This window comes from Gallus gallus, chromosome 18, assembly GCF_016699485.2.
Source record: "Gallus gallus isolate bGalGal1 chromosome 18, bGalGal1.mat.broiler.GRCg7b, whole genome shotgun sequence".
Taxonomy (NCBI): Eukaryota; Metazoa; Chordata; class Aves; order Galliformes; family Phasianidae; genus Gallus; species Gallus gallus.
In genome coordinates, this window is record NC_052549.1 from 5,568,550 (window position 1) to 5,590,923 (window position 22,374).

General features: G+C 46.5%; 2 protein-coding genes across 3 annotated transcripts in view; both read left to right on the top strand.

Moving 5' to 3' along the window:
- FASN (fatty acid synthase) overlaps window positions 1-4,744 on the top strand; it is a 36,114-nt gene extending 31,370 nt beyond the window's left edge. The window contains exons 42-43 of the mRNA NM_205155.4: window positions 110-361; window positions 1,588-4,744. Coding sequence (NP_990486.3) covers window positions 110-361; window positions 1,588-1,725 — 390 coding nt within the window. The 3' untranslated portion in view covers window positions 1,726-4,744. The remainder of the gene's footprint in view (window positions 1-109; window positions 362-1,587) is intronic.
- Window positions 4,745-6,508: 1,764 nt separating this feature from the next.
- DUS1L (dihydrouridine synthase 1 like) lies at window positions 6,509-17,867 on the top strand. 2 transcript variants are annotated; one of them, XM_004946151.5, is made up of 13 exons: window positions 6,509-6,856; window positions 8,637-8,745; window positions 9,330-9,380; window positions 11,695-11,807; window positions 12,529-12,626; window positions 12,784-12,887; window positions 13,617-13,761; window positions 14,371-14,467; window positions 14,816-14,904; window positions 15,323-15,489; window positions 16,019-16,056; window positions 17,200-17,275; window positions 17,541-17,867. In XM_004946151.5, exons 1-13 carry the CDS (start codon window positions 6,620-6,622, stop codon window positions 17,690-17,692), a joined length of 1,476 nt encoding a protein of 491 aa, XP_004946208.2. In that variant the 5' UTR covers window positions 6,509-6,619; the 3' UTR covers window positions 17,693-17,867. The 2 variants fall into 2 exon arrangements, with proteins under 2 accessions (XP_004946208.2, XP_001232803.3); XM_001232802.7 differs by having other exon boundaries at window positions 12,544-12,626.
- Window positions 17,868-22,374: the final 4,507 nt, after the last annotated feature.

Consider the following 22,374-nt stretch of genomic DNA (forward strand, 5'->3'; position numbering starts at 1 on the left):
TTATATTGCACAGGAAGGGTGCGGTTGTGGGTGGTGGTTTTTTATGTGTTTAGTGTAGATTAATTCCCAGATATTGAGACTAAAGGGGAATTTGTTTTAACATTTCCAGTTGTTGGAGATTCTTCTGCCCTTGGAAGATCTGGAGGCTCGTGTCAATGCTGCTGCAGACCTTATAACTCAGATTCATAAAAACATCAACCGTGAAGCACTCAGCTTTGCTGCTGCTTCCTTTTACCATAAGCTGAAGGCTGCTGACAAGTATATACCAGAATCCAAGTATCATGGGAACGTGACACTGATGCGGGCAAAGACTCACAATGAGTATGAAGAAGGTCTGGGTGGAGACTACAGACTCTCAGAGGTCAGTGTGAGATCTGTTGGTGACTGATGAGGGTCCCCTGGTAGGTGGGGGGAATAAAGGAAAAGCATGGGAAGCATTCTTAGGGAGAGAAGAAGAATGAAACTGAAGTTAAAGAAGTAACTGTTCTGCAGCTATAACACTCTGATAAGAATTAAGTTTCCAGAAACTACTAAGTTGATGGTTTCCATGCATTTTCTTTCTGAGCAGGGAGGGCCAAGGGAAGGTTTAGCCTCTGTACTGGATAATCTGTTTTCTGTAGCTAATTCTTATGGCTCCCTAAGTAGATTTTGGATAAGAAAGATGTTAAAGGAGTGTAACTTGACAAAAGTAACTTTGAGTCTTTGATGTTTGAGTGTGGACCCCAAAAGTTTGTTCACTGCATGAGTGCAGGCTTAAAAGAATGAATACAAGCCCTCTGACAACAGAGGCAGCTTTTCTTGGTTACATTTTGTGGGCCATATGATAATCTGTGGGAATCCTGTGGGTCTAAAAAAAACCAACAAGTTGTCTGGACTACAGGCCAACAAGGTCACTGTTCTATAGCTCCTGTTTAGATAAAAGGGGAAGTGTCTTGCATTCCTTTTTCTTGTTGTCTGCAGTAAGGAGTTTTCTAAATTACATTTGCTATATTGGCATCTCCCACCCCTTCTGACTTCAGACTTGCATTTACTCTTGCTTCCAAGCTAGCCTGAATGTGAGAAAAGTTCTATAATGCCCCTAGAGGAAGAGGTATGGTGGTGGGAGGAAGACAGATGGAGGGTTATTTGGTTTTCTTAAGGGCACGTAGGTATCTATTAATAGATAAAGTAGGTAAATTATTCTGTTAGTATCATGTTGGTGATGTTTTCCTGCCCAGCTTATGTGTGAGTGGATCACCTATCAAACTACAGTGCTCACATGGGTGTCCAACCTTTTGGCTTGCCTGGGCTGCATTGAGTGAAGAGGAATTGTCTTGGGCTGTATATAAAATGTATATAACATAGTTAATGTATAGAAGTAACAAAACTTTTTTTTAATTAACACATTAAAATAAAGAGGGCAATGAAAACAAAACTCGTGGGTTGGGCACAAATACTGTAAAACATCTATAAAAATGTATCTGGTTGTGTTTTTTCAGAAACATTTGTTAAAGATGGTGTAAAATATGAGTAACTCAGGCTGACAGACCTGAAGCAGCTGCAGGGCTAGCTGGTTTTAAATTGAGAATGTGTTCTGTGTCTGTGCAGGTATGCGATGGAAAAGTATCAGTCCACATCATTGAAGGAGATCACCGCACCTTATTGGAGGGAGATGGTGTTGAATCAATCATTGGGATCATCCATGGCTCACTGGCAGAGCCACGTGTCAGTGTCAGAGAAGGTTAACTTCTGCTCACTTACTGTCAGTGGTGAAGAAAATGCCAACAACATTCCTAGTTATGACAGACCCCAAGGAACTCTTCCTGTTGAACAACATCTCATCTGCTCTGCTGCCAGAGCTGGGAAGGCCAGCTGAACTTGATTGGTCTCTTTGTTTCCTCTCTCACTCAGTCATCTTTCCTAACTTTCACGTGTTCTCTCTCTCTCCTCTTCCCTTCCTATGCTTTGTCTATTTCCCCAGTATCCCTGCCCGTGTTACTGCGGTGCTGTGACTGTCACTGTGCACTGCTGTGGGGGTTCCCCGACGATGGTGGCTTCCTACAGCTTTGGCAGTATGAAAAACAAATTTAGGAGTAGACTTCTCGTGCTCTATATTGTTTTGTCTTAACAGTATTCCAAAGGGTAAGTGATAGCACTTGTTGACCAAGCCCAGTGAGCAGAGAGGGGAACTGCAGCTGATTTCGGAGATACCTGTTGTCTGTGAAGAATCTGTCTGTAGTGAGGTCAGAAAGAGAATTCCATTGAGGCTTTTGTAACTATATTTTTTTAATTTGATATAGTCTAAGTATTTATTGTGTCAAATCAGAGACTTCTTGCTTGGTTTTAATTTATCGTGGGTATCAGAAAAGGAAACATCCGTTTTGGAGGGATAGGTTTATTCTACAAGGGGAGGTTGCCCATTTGTTAAACCAAAGTGCATCTATGGAACAGCCCATTTCTTTTTTTTTAGTTGATTTTTTTGTTTGTGTTTCATTTTTTGTTGTTTGTTTTTTGTGGCGTTTTGTTAATTTTGATTAGTGATTTTTCTGTGTGTGGTTTTTCTTTCACCCCCCCCCCCCCCCACCCTGCCTTGTTCAGAAGGGTGGAAGTGAAGGTCCTTGCCATCACCCACCCTTGTGGGGAGAGAGGCGTGGAGGGCAGGATGGATGGTTCAACAGATGCCACTGTATTGAACAGCCTTAACTTGGGCTGATACAAGCAGGCAGAGCTGTCCCTAGGTATGTACTTAGTTTATATCTCTGCAAGGTTCTGTGCTTTGCATTACCAGAAACACAGTAAAGCATTACGGCTATTGCTTCACCTTTGTTCCTTCCCACCTCCAGTTGCTCCATCCAACCAGGCATTTGGAATGTCAGGGGGAATAGAGTTCTCCATTGGTCACGGTATAAATCCTCCTACCCTTGCTCTCCCATAACCAAAGTTCATGCAAACATAGAAGCATCTACCCAGTACCCCAGTGTATTTTATGTAGCATAGGGCTTGCTTAAGCCTTGAGTATGCATTTTCCTCTGGCAGTGAGACTGGAGATCCCACATAAGTTAGCTAAGTAAAAGTTTGATGGCATGATTTTAAGATACAGTACCTTTTTAAAGGAAACTTGCATAAAATTCAATTTAAAAATGACTGACTTTTGCTATGCTGGATCTGTCTTTTCCAAAATCAGTAAATCCTTGCTACGCCTATGATACAGAGGAGACCTGAATAGCAATGAAGTACCAACCAGGAGGCATTCCACTGCCTCTCAGAACTTCTGTAAACCCCTGTTCTTTCTGTATTCATCCCCTAGTGAAGCATCCTGTGAGTTCAGGAGCATTCCAGTGAGAGGAACAGCTGGTTCCTCGTGGCAGGTTCTGACCTAGCGTCTCTTGCTTATACAACCCTCTGTGGAGAGTGGCTGGGTTAACTGGTTTTAGTTTTATAAAGTATTTCTTTTGTGAAATCTGAAATACAAACAACATAATGTCAGCTTAAAGCATTTCTAGAATTAAGTTTTGTTTTTTACTTTTTTTTTTTTTAATCAGAAGAGTGTCTTTTCCTCTTTGGCTTTCCTAGAATTAAACAGAATTGATCACTGGTTGGCTTTTTGTCTCATTCTCTACTATTACCTTCTTAATCCTCAAGTTTCATTTGGAATCTCTCATTTCTTGATATAAAGCCAAGACTGCTGCTAAGATATCTGGTTGGAGTCTGTAGAAATAACATTAAGAAAGAAGAACTGAGATAATCCTGGAGCACGGCTTCTCATCGCCATGCTTTTTGGTACCTTAGATGCAACCAAATGACATGCATACCCAAAAGATTGAAGTGGAAACTCTGAAAAATTCTGATTCTGGCTCCACTGTTGTGGTTTTGTACAAGTGGTTCGTGTTACCGCCTCAGTTTCCCCATCTGTAAAATGGGACTAATAGCATCTACCTCAAGGTCGTTGAGAGTGCTAAGCAGGCAGTGGGAATACATGCTATTAACCTGTGAGGGACGGTGGTCAGGCGTAAGGAGGCAGGCAGTGTGTGCAGGGAGGTGCCTTACAGCTGCAAAGAATGTGACACTGAAAAGTAGCTATAGGGACTGGGCATACATGCATAACAGGGGACTTCATTGCATCTACTGTGCGCTATCCGTGCACATCCTAGCATATGACACCACATTAAATAAAACAACCAGGGACCAGTATCTTTTTCTTTGCGTTTTTTCTTCTTTTTTTTTTTTTGTTCTGTTTACCTTCTTGTTTTACTACTGGCAGCTGTAGTGAGCCCGAAAAGAGGGAAAGAATCCTCTCTGCCTTGGTTGTACTGAACAGCCAGAAGGAAAAAGAGTGCTTAAAGCTTCTAACAAAACAGGTACAGTAGTTCTGCACTAAAATGAAGTGTTAACGATTCTGACCCAGCATCTCAGCTCTGAAGGAAGGCGGTGCAGTTCTGAATGGGCTGTGTGGAGGGATGGAGGACTAATGCTGTTGCAGCTGTCCAATCAAGAGTTGTACAAGTTCTCTGTATAAACATAACTGTGCATGGTCTCTTCTAGGCAAAGCTTGAGGATACTGGTTTAGTCATAGAAATTCCTCAAGAATTACTTATAGCCTCTATGCTCTCAATGTTCTTGTGGTTGTTATTTGAAAGGCAGGAGGTTGTTGTTTTGTTTTGTTTTCCCCCTAATTGTCTAATAATGAGCTGCTGCCCTGTAACCCATTATGTAACTGGCTGCTGAATACAGTGTGCCAAAAATAAAAACCTTATTAGCGCTGGTACTGCTCGTTATTTCTCAGTGTGGGTAGAACAATAGCAGCATCATGCAGAATCAAAGAGAGGCACTTGTGCTGAGAGGTCAAAGGTAGGAGTCCTTCACATTTACCCTTTGTTGTGGAAACTGAAGCGGGGGTCTCCTGTCAACTGCTACTCCCATTCCATCCTCCTCTTCAGCATCTTCTCTGCTCTCCTGTGCCCCTGCCCTGCTCTGTCGTCTGACTTAGGCTCAGAAAAAACACATGTTGCTGTTACAAAATGGTGGGCAGTAAGCCTGAAATCTGCAGCGTAGCCTAACACTAAGCAAAAAGCACCAGAGCTATTACTGTGCCTTTGTGTTTTCAGCTTCCCAAGGGGAAAGAAGTAATCCTCCTTAGCCAGAGAAAGCAACTTTAAAAAGTAAAAATGGTTTCTCCTGCAGTTGGTTTAGTAAGATCAGGCAACCAGCATGGCTCCCCTGAGGGCAGATCCTGCCTGACTAACCCTGTGGCTTTCCATTATCATGGAAATAACTGAAATAACTGTGTCAGGGGACAAGGGAAGGGCCACTGGTGTGTGGACTTCAGTAAGGCCTTTGACATAGCCTCCCACAATGTCCTTCTCTCCAAACTGGGAAGATAGGGATTTGATGGGTGAACTGGTTGTGAAATTGTACACAGAGTCCATGCCCTGATGTCCAGATGGAGTTTGGTGAGCAGTGGTGTCCCTCAGGGGTCAGTAATGGGACCAGCATACTTTAATGTCCTCGGTGACATCGACAGTGGCATCAAGTGCACCCTCAGCAGTTGGTGGATGACACCCAGCCGTGTGGTGTGGTCAGCGTGCCCAAGGGATGGGGCATCCAGAGGGACCTGAACAGGCTCAGCTGTGGACCCAAGGAAACTTCATGAGGTAAAACAAAGCTGAGTGCAAGGCAGCCCCTGCTGTCAGCACAAACTGGGGGTGTAAGGACAGAACACAGCTCTGCTCTGTGCTCTGAGACCTCCCAGGAGCACTGTGTGTGGGTGTGGAGTCCTCAGTATGGGGGAGACATGGAGCTGTTGTCCACAGCCAGAGGAGGGCTTCAGAAATGCTCCCAGGGATGGAACGGCCCTATGAGGACAGGCTGAGGGCTGGGACTGTGCAGCCTGGAGAAGGGAGGGCTATGGGGAGAGCTGAGAGCGGCCTTCAGTTCCTAAAGGGGCTGTAAGATGGGCGCAGGCTCTTTAGCAGGGTCTGTTGGGATGGGATGGGGGAAATGATTTCAGAATAAAAGAAGGGAGGTTTAGTTTGGATACAAGGAAGAAGTTTTAACTATGGGCAGTGAGGCAGTGGCGCGGATTGCCCAGAGAGGCGGTGCTGCCCCATCCCTGCAGACAGCCGAGGTCAGGGGATGGGCTGTGAGCACTGCTGGAGCTGTGGGTGTCCCTGCTCAGTGCAGGGCTGGCACCAGATGGCCTTTAGGGTCCCTTCCAGCTCCAACCATCCCGTGATTCTAAGTAGCATGAGGGGAAAGGGAAGGTTAGAGAGGCTGCCTAGGTCAGATAGCAGAGCTGGTTGATTGCTTCGGCCTCTGACAGGCAGTGGGGGGGAGGGTGGGAAGGAAGACCGTAGGTGGAAGAATCCCTCGCGGACTCCTCCGTGGGACGTGTGCCGAAGGGCTGAGGGGCTCCGTGCAGCCGCAGGACGGCGCTCCCCGCTCTGCCCCCGGCCCCGTCCGCGCGCGGTCCCCGTCAGCGGCGCTGCGGTTTCCGGAGGGGACGACGCGCGGCGGCACCGCGGGAGCGGCCGGAGGGAGATGGCGGTTGCACCGTCCGGCCGCCGCGCTGCCCTGCCCGGGCCGAGCCTGCGGGCTTCAGGCGGCGGCTGCGGGCCCCGCGGCGGGGTGCGGCGAGAGGGAGATGCCGAAGCTGCGCGGGGAGGCGTTCTGGAGGGAGACGCTGCGCGGCGCCCACTACGTGGTGGCTCCCATGGTGGACCAGAGCGAGCTGGCCTGGAGGCTGCTGAGCCGCCGGCACGGCGCCCAGCTCTGCTACACGCCGATGCTGCACGCCCAGGTCTTCCTGAGGGACGCCAACTACCGCCGCGAGAACCTCTACGGCGAGGCCTGTCCCGAGGACCGCCCGCTCATCGTGCAGGTGGGCGCCGCGCGGGGCAGCGCTCCAGGCGGGGGGGGACCGAGCGTTCCTACGGGCTGATGGCGGCGGTAGGGCCGCGGGGATGGCTTTGGAAGGACGGAGGGGAGATTTGGGTCAGGTGTGAGGGGGAGATTCTGTGCTCGGAGGGCGGTGAGGCCGTGGCGCTGCGCACAGCTGTGGTGCCCCATCCCTGGAGGTGCCGTGGATGGGCCCTGGGCAGCCCGAGCTGTGGGCACACGGCCCTCGGTAGGGGTGGAGCTCGATGACCTTTAAGGTCCCCTCCGACCTGAGCCGTTCTGTGATCCCGTAGCTGCTGGTGGCATTCAGGCCTCTGCCCCTCGCCCTGCAGCCCTTGCTTCTGCCCCGCCTGGTTCCGCGGGGAGGAGCGCCGGGTTCTCTCTCAAACCTCGAGCTCAGTGCTGGGCTGTAGTACAAGAGACAGAAAAGCGAACGCAAGGAAGAGAGGACATGCTTCAAAGCTTTCTGTGTTTTGTAGAGTCACAGAATCACAGGATGGCTTGGGTTGGAAGGGACCTCAAGGATCATGAAGCTCCAACCCCCCGCTGCAGGCAGAGCTGCCAACCTCCATACTTAATACCAGCCTAGGCTGCCCAGGGCCCCATCCAACCTGGCCTTGAACACCACCAAAGACGGGGCATCCGCAGCCTCTCTGAGCAGCTGTTCCAGCACTTCACTGCTCTCACAGTAAAGAACTTCCCCTAGATATCCAACCTAAATCTTCTCTCCTTCAACTTAAAACCATTTCCCCTTGTCCTGCTGTTATCTACCCTTTCAGACAGTTGACTCCCCTCCTGTTTGTAGACTCCCTTTAGGTACTGAAAGGCTGCAATGAGGTCACCCTGCAGCCTTCTCTTCTCCAGGCTGAACAAGCCCAGCTCCTTCAGCCTGTCCTCGTAGGGGAGGTGCTCCAGCCCCCTGATCATCTCTGTGGCCCTTCTCTGGACCCTCTCCAACAGCTCCCTGTCTTATCTTTTACTGGGGGGCCCAGACCTGGGTGCAGTACTCCAGATGGGACCTTGTTTCTGCTTCTTGAGTATTGCGCTACGTTCAGCAATAGAGAGGGGCCTGTGGGGCTGCAGCACAGCACAGGGAAGGATGGGCAGCTCAAGCCGGGCGGTTCTCACGTACAGAGCAGCAAAATGGATGAGGAGGACTCTGCTGCAGAAGGGGATCGTCTTCCCTGGCTGTGGGAAGGCCGTAAAAGTCTGACTGATGTTGGCGCTGAGCTGTGCTGGTAGGGGTGAGGGAAGGGCTGTGCCCCACTGGGCACAGAGAAGCTCCTGGGACAGCAGGCACAGCCCCAGTGCCACAGCTCTCCCATGAAACAGCCTCAGGTTGACCTCATTGTTCTGAGTAAATTGATGTGCAGTATCAATAAAGCTGGAATTACCTCCGGATCCTGAGACCCACAGGTAGCTCCTTTCTTCAACTCTGGATGTGCTCCTATAATAACACTGTTTGCTCCACAGCAGATATGAAGGGCTGTCCCCTTCTACCATATGTGAAAGACTCTGCAAATATTTCTTTGCCTCTTCAGTGCTCACCTTTTTTCATTTTTTTGTTAGGAGGTTGAGGGTCTTCAGCTGATCAGTGTCACCGATCCGTTCATTTGGAACCATTCGAGTTGAGAAATGACAGTAGAACTGTGCCCGTTTTCTGTAGCAGTGGGTTGCTTTGACAGCATGTCGTGATCTGTTGACAGTACGTGGGAAAAAAAGCTATTGCCTGCTTATTCTGCTTGTCTTTGTCTCCTTCCCAGTTCTGTGCCAATGATCCTGAGGTATTTGTCCAAGCGGCGCTGTTGGCTCAGGATTATTGTGATGCCATAGACCTGAATCTGGGTTGCCCCCAGATGATTGCAAAGAGAGGTATGTGCAAATTTGAACCTGGGGTAAACAAAGATGTGGCGTGTATTGAATATGTGCTTTGGCAGCAGGGCATTAAGATGACAGAATTAAGACTTGGTGGGGGTGGCATCAGTACTGTTGAAATCAGACTTAATTACGCCCACTGTAACAAATACGGCTTTGTAGTACCTGAGCAAGATTAGGGATACTAATAATTCCTATTTCTCTTGAACGATAGCTCTGTCTAGAATGTCCTTCAAAAAAGCCTTTTTTTGGAGGAGCTTGATTTATTTATTTATCTTTCCCAATTTCAGTTGATCAGAGAGCTTACATTCACAAAAGTACACTTAAAAGCACCACTCAGCATGCCCCATTTCCTTGATGCTTGCACAGAGTTAATTCACGGTGGCATATAGAGAATAAAACCTGCTGAACCTTTAATGGTGTTGCAAACATAAGCTGTGTTTCAAACACCAGAACCTGTGATTGAAGACTTGGGATTCTGAGGATAGGTTTGTTCTGCTTCTGTCAGCGAGTGCCTGGATCTTTGTGTATGTGTAAGTCAGAACCTTCTGCACGAGTCGTTTGATGCTGTTTTGTTACAGGTCACTATGGAGCATTTCTGCAAGAGGAATGGGATCTTCTTCAGAGAATGAGTAAGTTTCTAGAGGGGCTTACTTTGAGAGGGAATAGGTTGAACTCAGGAGTAAGGGGAGGCATAGGGAGGAAGGGGTGCAGTGTGTCCGTCTGGGAAGGGCTGCACTTTGTGGCACTTTGTGATACCCCACTCACAGCTCACCCTACAACTGCTGAAGGACCTCAGAAACCTTTCACCTGAAGAGAGTCACTGAAGTCCCAGTCTGGTGATGGCTTGGTGGCTCCCCAGCTGCTAAAAGCAGAGCACCCAGCATGTTACCAGGGAGAGCATTTCTGTCTTGAGCCCCCATTGCCCTTTTCTGATCAGCTCTTTGTGAATCTTCTCTTTCTGCCCACACCTTACCAAGTTATTCCTCTCTTCTCCTAATTTGTGTAATATGCCCTCAGGGGTATTGGTAGCAGTCATGAACAGTACTGTATATTTTTGTTTCTTTTAGGGAACACACTGGGAACTACTTTCTTGTTAAGGAAGGTTTCGTTCCTTGTGTAGAGCCAAGAATGTTCCTTCTCCTTGCTTCAAAGCCAGTGTCTGAACTGCAGAGTTATAGAATGTTATTTCTGTGGTGTTCCCTGTGGTGCAGGGAATCTTGGATTGTGTTCAGCAAAAGACACTGCGGAGTACTTAGACAGTGCTTCTACCCAATGTGTCATGTGGTCATTGGGGCACTTCTCTTAGTGAGAGCTGTAAGCCAGCAGAGCCTTGAGGTGAGAACAGCACACAGCTCATTTGGTTTGGAAGAGAGTTGCCTAGTGAGGTTATTCTGTGCAAGACGGGCAAAGCTCTGCTGCTTCTTCTTCCTGCTCCACACAGTGCTGTTTTCTGCTTGGATCTCTATACACCTCACTTGCTTCTTCATTAGAACTTCTAGGATTTGGATTAGAAGAAAACTACAGGGAACTGCAGGCTGGTGAGTCTCACCTCTGTGCCTGGGAAGATCATGGAACAGATCCTCCTGGATGACATGCTCGATCACATGAGGAATGAGTGTGTGATCCGAGACAGCCAGCACGGCTTCACCAGGGGAAGGTCATGCTTAACCAATCTGGTGGCCTTCTGTGATGGAGTGACGGTGTTGGTGGATGAGGGGAAGGCAACCGATGTCATTTACCTGGACTTGACCAAGGCCTTTGACGTGGTCCCCCACCACATCCTTATCTCCAAATTGGAGGGATGTGGATTTGATGGGTGGACCACTCATTGGATAAGAAGCTGGTTGAAAGGCCGCAGACAGAGGGTGGTGACCAATGGCTCTATGTCCAGGTGGAGGCTGATAACGAGCGGAGTCCCCCAGGGGTCTGTCCTGGGACCGGTGCTCTTTAACATCTTTATCAATGACATTGACAATGGAATTGAGTGCACCCTTAGCAAGTTTGCTGACGACACCAAACTGAGTGGTGCAGTTGACACGGAGGAAGGAAGGGATGCCATTCAGAGGGACCTTGACAGACTTGAAAGGTGGGCCCGGGTGGACCTAATGAGGTTCAACACGGCAAAGTGCAGGGTTTTGCACTTGGGCCGGAGGAACCCCAGGCATCTATACAGACTGGAAGGAGCAGTCCTTGAGAGCAGCTCTGCAGAGAAGGACCTGGGGGTCCTGATGGATAACAAACTTAACATGAGCCAGCAGTGTGCTCTTGCAGCTCAGAAAGCAAATGGTATCCTGGGCTCCATCATGAGAGGGGTGGCCAGCAGGGACAGGCAGCTGATTGTCCCTCTCTACTCTGCTCTTGTGAGGCCCCATCTGGAGTACTGTGTCCAGGTATGGAGCCCCCAGTACAAGAAAGACAAAGAGCTGTTGGAGAGGATCCAGAGAAGGGCCACAGAGATGATCAGGGGGCTGGAGCACCTCCCCTACAAGGACAGGCTGAGGGAGCTGGGCTTATTCAGCCTGGAGAAGAGAAGGCTGCAGGGTGACCTCATTACAGCCTTTCAGTACCTGAAGGGAGCCTATAAACAGGAAGGGAGTAAACTCTTTGAAAGGGTAGATAACAGCAGGACGAGGGGGAACAGTTTTAAGTTGAGAGAGGGAAGATTTAGGTTGGATGTTAGGGGGAAGTTCTTTACCAGGAGAGTGGTGAGGTGCTGGAACAGCTGCCCAGAGAGGCTGTGGATGCCCCGTCCATCCCTGGAGGTGTTCAAGGCTGGGTTGGATGACCTCTGTGGTAAGGATTGCAAAGGACATTGCTGATGGTTTAAGCTGCCAGAGCTGTGTGATGTGGTATCTTTTGGCTTTTTCTACATCACACACAGTGTCTGATCTTCCCACAGCGTTGTGCAGCCCACTGACTCACTGCCTTTTCCATCTCTCCTAGTTCTGCTGGCCAACGAGAAGCTCTCTGTTCCCATCACGTGCAAAATCCGTGTTTTCCCAGAGATTGACAAGACAGTGAAATACGCACAGATGCTGGAGAGGGCTGGCTGCCAGGTGAGGAGGCTGCTGCTCCCTGCCCTTGGGCATTGGGCACAGCTCTGTGTGCAGAGTCTCATGATCCTGGCGTGCTGTGGAGATGGATAGGCTGCCTTGTTTTACGGACAGGAAGAATGGGGTGCAATGCGTTGGCATTTGTAGATGGCATACTGGGTTGCTAGTATGATAGGAAACTTGATTTCAGAGTCTCTCTTGGAATCACTACACAGTGTGTCATCTTTCCTTGTGGGTCAGCATCTCCATCTGACACAGAGCTGCAGGAGGCAGTGTTGAATGCATGAGATCCACAGGGCTACCAGAAATCAAACAAAATACAGTAAGGCCACCACCAATTAAAAAATAGGCTGACTGTCCAGGATCCAAGTTAAATTAGAGGAGATGGTCTGTGGTGAGAGGCAGTATTCCCAGTACTCCCAGTACTTGGGCCTTCTGCTGAGGGGCAGGCCAGATCAGCCTATCATCAGTAGGAGCCAATGCAATGGGAAATCTTTAGGTTTTCCCTAGATCTGCTCTGTGGCATGACAAGATCATGAAGTCAAACAAAGCCCAGGACTGTGCCAGAGCAGGTGACCCAGTGATACCCTTCTGTTACACCAGCATCCTTGCACTTCTTAAAGAGCCCTGGGAACTCAGTAGTGTTTGTGAAGTGTGTTGGATTCAGGGCAGTCTTTTGTCAGTGGATTTGTTGCAGTGGTTCATACACTTAAGAAGTAAATGGGACTTTGTGTTCCAGCTGCTGACAGTCCATGGCCGTACAAAAGAGCAGAAGGGACCCCTTGCTGGCGTGGCATCCTGGGAGCACATTCAAGCTGTCAGGTTAGTGAGCAATACCCATTTTAGTAGCAGGTAGATTTTAAGCTCTGCATGCAATGGCACTGAAGTGTCTGTTTGTGTGACAGGAGTAGAAGTTCTGGATTAACTCCACCCTGTCCTAATTCTCAGTGTTATACGTCTGGTTTATTCACTGATACAGAAAAGCTGTGAGCATTCCTGTGTTTGCAAATGGAAACATCCAGTGTCTCAGTGATGTGGAAGAGTGTATCCGTAAGACAGGAGTGCACGGTGTCATGAGTGCAGGTAAAGAGCTTTTACTGTTAATAGATGAGGACACAAAGTGTTTCTTACTCTCCATATACATTTATATAAAGCCTACATTGGGCTGATGTGTGGTGAACAACTTTGATGGGAAGCTGTGTGGCCTTTCTCTCCCCATTGGGCCATTTCTCCCCAGGATCAGGAATCACTTCACAGTAAGAATTGTTGTGTTGAACTTGCAGTACCACTCAGTGGACGGCTCACATCTAATTACTTGGCAAAAACTCTCCTGTGGCCCTGGAATGTTCTTGTGGCATCTGTTAATTGGTGAATACTCAGCACTCACACATCTAAAGCAGTGGAACATATTGCCAGGGACACTGCAGAATCTTGTTTTTGAGAAAGCAGTGGTTAACAAAGGTTTGTCACACTAGTTGAGCATGTAAGAAGCCCTGTTTGCATATTTAAGCCAAACAAATGAGACTGTAAACTTAACATACGACACTCATTGTCTAAATATTCAACCATTGGCATTGATTTGTTTTTATTTTTATTTTTTACTTTTTGTGGGGAGATTTTAATTAGTTATGAGCTATTGCACTGAATTACAAACTATGTATAAAGTATTGTGAGGTCAGGCTAGCACTTCTGGAGCCTCTGTTCTTTGTGAATATCTGTGGCTGGCTGCTACAAGCTGGTCAAACTGCAGAGCCTGGATTTTGTTGTCTGTTTCAATCCTGAAATGAAACTGTGTTTCTTTTCATTTCCTAGAAGGTAATCTTCATAACCCAGCTTTATTTGAGGGACGGAACCCATTGGTGTGGGAGATGGCTGAGGAGTATCTGGAGATAGTGCAGAAATACCCCTGTCCATTGTCTTATGTCAGGGCTCATCTCTTCAAGCTCTGGCATCACACGTGAGTATCTCCAGGACACTCCTCATGTTTTCTGGGCTCATTCTGCTTAGCAGGTGTTCAACTTTTCTATACAAGAATTTGTTTGACCGGGGTTAGTGTCTTGTAAGGTTTTCTTTCTTGAACCTTCCTGGAGAGAAAGTGGGCTGAAGCCTTCAGCCTTCACTGCAGTAAAACAGGGCTTGGGGAATGAAGGAGTTACTAGGAGATAAATTAGGCTGTGAGATCAGAGCCCATAGGCTGCAGTGTGGCAGTGGTCTCTATGCATTCATGCACTTCATGGCAAACGTGAACTACCTGCCTCATTCACTGTGCAGAAAGCTGTCTTGCATTTATGGTGGAGTAAGAGCACGTTCATGAGCAGTTCCTGAGGAGTAGCTACTGTGTGGCCTGCTCATGTTCACTTATCTCAGAGTACCATGTTTACATGCCCAAACTCACAAGTATTTACCTGAAAGAGGAACAGATAACTAGAGTTAAAGAAGGTGAACTCCTACCACAGGCAAGCGCAGTGAGAAAACTCCATAGGAGGCTTTTGTAAAGACATTTTTAGATGATCTCCTTACAGTGAATAACGAATAAACACGACTTGGTGTTTGGGTTTTGCCTCAGGCTTCAAGTTTACCAGCAGCTGCGTGAAGAATTAGCAAAAGTGAAGACTCTAGAGGGAATCGTGGACGTCAACAGGGAACTGAAACTGCGCTGCCAGGTACCATGGTGGGCCCTGCTCCCCCAGACAGCTCTGTCTGCACGTGGTGGGGAGGCACCACATGTGTCAGTGTGGCTCATATCTGTTAGGCACCTCCCTGGAACTTTCAGCTTACCAACTGTGAGAAACCCAAACAGCTTTGCATCAGCGAAAGCTGATTTAAGGGTTAGAAATCTGCTTCATTTCTGTATTCCTAGAGGTGTTTTGTTGTTTGATTTTTTGTTCTGTTTTTCTGTATCTAACTGACAATTAGTTTAAATTACACTCAGTGGTTTCCTGGAGCTTTAAGTACTATTTAGAATATTTCCTGAGAAGTGCAGGAAAGCTGACTGTAACCCTGTGCTGCAGGAGGAAATAGCAAATCAGAAGGAAGGAGAGAAGCCAAAAGAGGGGTTGCCTTTTTTCCACTGGATCTGCCAGCCATACATCAGGCCAGGGTGAGTTACCTACATTAATGCAGCCAGGTACGCAGATGCTTTTCCTGCCCATACTGTCACTGTAGAGTAACTCAGCCCTGTTTTTGGAGCTTACATGCATTTGAAAACAGATGGAAACTCCAGGTTATTTTTCTTCTGTCTCTTTTTTCTTTTTTCCTGGTTACTGTTTTGTTCATGGGGATTTTGCTTATCGTGTGTATCGTCTCCTTCAGATTCTCCTCAGGTTTCTCTCCCTTCAGAAAGTAAAAAGCAAGAATTCCACTTTCTGAACCTGGTGTACTTTCGCATCTAAAAGCAATATCATCTTCTTGTAATTTAGCTATGATAGAAAGCTTAGAAGTTTTCTATAGGCTGACAGTGTCCAGAGAACACCTATTTCTCCCCTTCAGCCAACTTAGGCTGATATTCACCATTTCAGGCCGAAGGAGAGATGCAAGGAGAATGGAACCCAGGGGACTGAAAAAGGTGTGCGTGGGAAACGTTCTCTGGAAGAGGAAGAAGATGGAAATTCTGAGCTTCTGTCGAAGAATAAGCAAAAAAAGAAGTTAAGAAATCCAAATAAAAGCTTCGACCCATCTTTAAAACGTAAGTTCCATCTGTTGGCATCTATGCACCACTGCTGCATCATCTGCCACTTCTTTCTTGGTCGTGTTTATGTAGATGTAGAAACTTCCTGAAAATAGGGTGGATTGTTGGGCAGTTTGGTAGTAGGCAGCACGATTCAATTTGTGTTCATTTGGAAAGGAACCTCATCACCAAAGGAGGTCAGTAGTCCACAATAAGCAACTCTTTAAAGCTCAAAATGCTTTACAAACAAAGCAGTATCAGCTGCTGGTATTAGAAACTGGAATTTCCTGTGTGTTTCAAGCAGATTTCCACCTCTTTTGCACAGAATTGAAATTATTTTTTTTATATTTGCATCTAACTTAAACGCACTGAAAAACTCAGTGTATCTTTACCTGCTCTGCACTATTCATTGTGGCACTGTATTTTAGTTTTAAAAGAGCCCCCTTTCTGACTATCACAGCACTGTGCTTTGTCTGGCACTGATTTTTTGAATGTACTCTTTCCATATGAAACACCATTGCTGAAGTCAGTTCTCTGTCTTTTCCAGCTAAATATGCAAAGTGTGATCAATGTGGAAACCCTAAGGTAAGTCAGTGTCAGTGTCCAGTAAAGCATTTTCATGAGGTAGGGCCACGTCAGCATCCTGCAATACATACGTGTGAAGCTCTGGGGGTGGTGACAGGGGATGTTGCTCTGTTCTGGAGCACTATTGTTATGAACAGCGTTCAGCTGGGACTCAGTTCTGAGTTGCTGCAACAGAAAGACTTCTTGCTGTGTTCATTAATGGGAAAACATTGAGCTTTTGGGTGTTCTGGTTCTGAAGCCACCATTTCATTCCTGGACCATTTCACAGCACGGGCCTTCAAGCAGGATTGTTCAAAATGGGACTTGTTCTCATGTTTGTGTTGAATTTGCATCATTGTAATGTTGTAGGCAGGTCTTGAAGTGTTTAGAATGGGCCTATGTTTTTTTTCTAGCTTCTGAGTTCCTAAGCTGTGTTGTGTAGGGGTTAGCAAGGAGCAGGAAGAACAAAGCAAAGCAGAGCCCAGACATGAAGGTGTATCTCATTGGGATGGGGGAAATCACTCAAAGCTCATGGAGTATGTGTGAGCATGAGAGCCACCCAGCCAAGCTGTAGACCATGCAGATTGAACTGCTGCCCTTCCCTGGAGAAGGGTCTGGCTTTATACTAAAATGGATACTTTGGTGTATTTTAAGCTGCAGAAAGGGAAGAAATGGATGTGGTCAGATTGATTATTTTAGGCATAGTTAAAAGACAATTACAAGCAGCTGCCAAGCACCTGATTTCATATGGTACTTCCATTGAGAAATACAGTGAGCTCAGCTGTAACGAACATCATCATTCGTGTTCCAAAGTGCTCACAGCATTTGCTGTGTGTGTGGTGTGTGACCCAGGCTGCCCACTGACCAGGGCTGCTGCCGAAGTGGACTGTGGGTTTGTGGGTTGGTTGTGGCTTTGGGGGGTTTTTACCATTTTGGTTCTCTGTGCACAACTGATAGCTGTCCTCCCCACTCTCCATGACATCAGCTCAGCTGTCAGCTTCATTATATGAGATGTAAATGCTTCCAGGCTTTTTCCAAAGGTCTGAATGTGCAGAGCTGGATTGTTGCTGCTAATTATACTTTATATATTCACATATATACTTATATATATGTATGTATGTATATTTTTGTTAATGATATAAGCTTCTTTCCACCCCCACCCAGGGCAATAAATGTGTGTTTAACATGTGCCGAGGCTGCTGCAAGAAAAGAGCATTCAAAGAGACAGCAGACTGTCCAGGTAAGCACAGCTGTTTTTCTGTCCTTGGGGGTCATTGAGCAAATGCCTTATCTCACACAGTGGGCCGTGTCTGTTAAAATCTGCACCTAATGCACATTCAAGAGCATTTCTTTTTATTCCAAGGCTTTGGGATGAGTTCTTTCCAGACCCATTTGTTGTAGCTACAGGGAATGATCTACTCCACTTTCCAGTGTGTTCACTTCCTTTCTGTTTCTCTTTTTTCTTTGCTTTTAATTTTTTCCCTTTCTCCTCCTTCCTTCTTTAGGTCACGGATTACTTTTTAAGACCAAATATGAAAAATCCCTTTTGTGGCAGAACAGTCAAAGAGCAATTCCAAGCCCAGAGCTCAGTCGGAAAGGAGATGTGGATGGGGAGGAGACTGCTGTTCTGAAGGAGGCTGATGACAGCGCAGTGTGAAGCTTTGGAAATGAATCGAGAGCTTCTGCCAGGCCTTCGCTTCCCTGGGCCAAAGAACCTGCCACCTCCAGAGCACCGTGGCTGTGGGAACCTGTTCCACAGGTTTATTTTAAGTCCTGGCCAAGTGCTTACTCAGGGAATTCTCCTGCATTTGAAATAAAAAGAATGCAACTGATTTTCTCATGCTGTGTTTCAAAGACTGAAAGTATGCTGCATTGAGGTGAGTGGGTCATGCAGCTTCTCTCTCCTGCCATCCCAGTTGGCATCATTACATTTATTAATCCTTCAGGTCCTGTTTTTAATATCGGGGAATAAATTTCATATAGTAGAGTGGCCTTTTGGAGTGTTAAAAACAGCAGTATTAATGAGTGCTTCGCTGATGGAAAATGTCACATCTCTCTGAGTTTCAGGAGGCCGTGTTTTCAATGCAGCACTGAACCTAGAGCTGCCTCCAAAATGCACTGTAAGCAGCTGCTCTAACAGTGTAGGGTAACAGATAGTGGTTGCATATGGTATAAGCTTAACAGCTGATGTAAAACAGGTCATGCAGCATCAACCGTGGATGTGGCATTGCTGTTTTGAACACGGCAAGGAGGCCAGGAGTCAGGAGGGAGACACACCTTGGACTTTACTTGACATGGATATTCTTCCCCTGTCAGTCAGAATGATAGACATTCCCTTTTAGTGAGGGTGAGGCTGCAAGAAAATGAACTGGAAACTCAGCACACAAGATTCAAGGGCTACAAATGACGACACGTCTGGAAATAGGGAAGACCCAACTTCAGCCTCCAACTCTGAAGAAGTGCTGAAGATTTCTTCCTTTTATTACAGAAACACAGCACCTTTAGGAAGCAGGACCTGACAGCATGCCCTGGGGACTTCAAACCCATTCTTAACTTTAAAAGCAAAACAAAAACTGTTCAACAAGTACAGCTGTGTCTGTGCACAGTGCATTATCCCCCCCCCCCCCCCCTTACCTTGTGCTCTGGCAAGACAGAACTCATCACCAGTTCCTATTTCCTAACACCCATTGCAAACTTACAGTTATGAGTTCATATGTGGACTTGAACAATAAGCTGAAAGAAAACCAAAACCGTGGCTAATACAGCAGCCAGACAGGAACTGTACACCTATGAATCAAGGCTGTAATTCAAAGAAAGATTACCAGCTTGCTAAGCAGAGGCCCCCACAACAAATTTCCTATATACCAAATCTATTTGGTATTCAGATTTTCCACACTATTTCTTTGGGCATCTTCCCTACCTTCCCATTCTGTGCAACTTTGTCTCTGAACATCTGTCTGCGTGTGGCAATTTTCTGTCGAGCTGCTGCCATTCATTCTCACTGTAAGGCCTTTAGAGGCATCACAGGGGGTAAGAATCCTGTATCTGTTTGGAAGCTGGGATTAAATGCTGCCTCACAGCTGTGGCATTCCACAGATTTGGACAATAAAATAGCTCAAACTCTCCTACTGAGTCTTCCCATTTCATTAGTTCATTATTGGGAAAGAAATCCATGTTCCAAGATGTTCTGGGAATAGCATCTTCCAATCTGAATCAGCTTTCCTAATTTCTGACCCCTCATATTCAAGTTCAGACCCTATCCAGGAGGGTATTCTCCTCCCTCACCTCGTGAGCAGGAACTATCACAGAAACCTGGCATGGGCTCCCAGTTCAGAAAGCACCTTAAAGTTCACAGTCTGAAATGGACACATCTGTACAGAGTCAGTATTTAAGCTGTATTTGTCCCCATCCCCTCTTGCAAAGCCTTTCTTAATATGCAATGCAGACACACACATCTTCTTGGCTCCCATCCCAGTGCGCATCAGAGGACCTCAGTGTTTCTAACACTGCTCAGGCAGGGCCTGCAACACACAGCTCCCTGTGTGCACCCCATGGCAGATCACTATACTGGTGAAAAAAAGATACAACCTGAGCTTTCAACAGACATTACAGATGATTATAATTGCATTCTATTTATTAAAGAGGTAAGGATGACTTGAGTATCAATTTCTTAACAAGCAGCACTTGTGAATGAGGAGGCACTATTACAACATGAGCAAAGTCAGGCCATTTACCACTGGCGCTGAGCACAGCTGCAACTGCAGAGCTAGGGATTGCTCTCAGGCTAGGCAATACACTAATTACTCCACTTATCTCTAATCAAAAAACACTGCAGCCAGCCAACTCAGCAAGGTTATGTCCTATTTTGTTTCTGTTTCAAAAACCTTCAAATAGAAATGAGCTATTCAGTTTTCATGGGAGCAGGGGGAGAAGTGCTGTGCAATGCAGAACGATGGAGAGAAAGTGACCCTCAATCTCTGGGCTTGCAGGAAACTGCATCCCTGTATTCATGGGTATCTTCAGAGGCACTCAAGAAAGAGCAGCAGTAGCTTATGTCACAGAAAGCAACCCAACTGCCTTCATTTGGCAGCTCACAAGACAGCAAAAAAAAGATTGACATAGTAATAATAAAAAAACCCACCTAAATCTCAGCTTGTATTCATAGGGCACAAACTTTACAGACACACAGAATTCAGTTACATAACCCACAGGTGGATGGAGCACGCTGCTCAAAGCTCTGCACGCATCAAGTAATGGAAAACCTCTATGGGGTGAAGGGCAATAAGACTGCCAAACCTGACCTACCAAGGCATGTTTTCAGGTCTTGCCACTTGAACTGTTGTTTGAGTCAGGCCATCCCTTGCTAAGGGAGCTGCCTTGGAGTTTGTGGCTTTTAACATCTGCTGAGATTCCAAGCCTGAACTATTTGATGCTGTCAAGAAACTGCCTTGTATTACGATGCACCATATTCCTAAGTCTCACACATTTCTCTTTGAGGCTGATATGGGTATTAGCCCATTCCTGTTCCCTGTGTAATTCATTTAGGCCAATCAAGTTATCCTACAAAGCAATCTGCACCAGCCCCTAAACAGGTAACAGGAACAGAAGTCAAACTAGGATCAGCTGAAGCACAAATCCCCCTTCCAATGCAGAGTACCTCATCTCTACCTTTTATAAAGTCACAAACAGTACAGTCACAGACCAGTAGTTTTTTTACCCTCCTACACACTCACAATTAACAGCTAATGAAAAAATACTCACTTGTTTTACCCACAGCTCTCACAAGGGGGAAGCAAAGCAAAACATTTCAGAGCACTGCTCCCCTATTGCCACCCACACTGACAGAGATGGCCTAAGGACCTCCAGCAGCCAAATTAAGTGGGCTGAGACTTTATAGTCTTTTACACGAATAAATAAATGCCTGAACAGCACCTCCTGCGTTTTTGTGACCAGTCTTTATCAGAGCTGTTATTAAAGTTTCTTTATTTGTCTTAAAGCTTATCCTACGTTGCTTTTCTCTCTCATCCACTGAAGCCTTCCAGATGACAGCAGCTCACAGATGAGGATGCTACACTCAGCCACGCTCCAAGCATGCAATAATCTCCTCCTCACAGACCTCCCTCTAAAATCTTAGCAGCAGAGACCACTGTCAGACAGCTTCTGTCCAGACAACGACCAAACATCCCCAACTGCTCCAACATTAGTCCCATCATGACGATTTCTGCTGTATGACTCAAATTAATCGTGCTAATTGAGGGCGAGCTACTTCTGCCACAATAATAACAATAAAGCCTACCTTCTTTCTAACAGTTCCTCATTAATCTCCAGCCAGCTCAGGTAAAGAAAGTAGAATTCACACTACATGAGCACACCAGCAATTCCAACCCACCACTGGGATCTCCCTCCTCATCAACAAAAGCTGTTGCAAAAGTACATGAAATCCACTTAGGTACCACTGAACACATCTTAAACATGCCAACATGGTATAGATATCACAGAATTTCATCCCATGAATTAGCTTGATGTTCCCAGAGCATCACTCCAAATTCATCCTACACGAGTCATTGTTTTCCCATGTATTAATTTTCCCTGCTAGAAATTTGAGGTAGCGATCTTTCAGAGGAGGAAACAGTTTATGAATGCATGTTATGCAGAACTACATCCGTGCTATGTTGTGCTTTCTGATTTTTAGACTGGCACGACGTCAGGATGGAAGCAGGAGTTGAGCAGTGTCTGAAGACAGCCCCGACACACTTAAAGGCCCCAGAGCTACCACAGCTTCTTTCACAGGCTGAAGAGTTCCAAGCCAACAATTCCACACCAAAGCATACACTGAGCTTGAACAGTACCAACGAGTTCAGCAATGCTAAATGCTCTGTCTGTCCAAAAGAGGCTGTAAGCATTTTTGTCTGGAGAGAAGAAAATCATTTCTGCCCTGCGTATGAACTGCTTTGGGCCCCAGCAAGTCAGAAACTGCTGTTGCCACCTAGTGGGCTTAGTGCTGCCAGCAAAGGGACACTCACTCTTAAGACAGCATACTGAAGAGGCAGAAGGTTTATGTTTATAGCAGAGGATTCCTCCAGAAGCAGCACTGCTCATCGAATGAAGCAGAAGTAGCCTAATGTGATACACTCAACTGAATCGCAAAATCATCTTTTCCAAGAGCAGGGCCTAAGATCTTTTCCTCAGGAATGGTATCACTGGCCCACTTCAGACAAAGTAGCTGAAGCAGTAACATTTAGGCAGGGCCACAGTCCTGAAGGGCTTCCCTTCAGCACGAGCAAAAAAAACCATTAGTATTACTTTCCCAGAATTCCTGCAGAGATGCACAGTAATTCA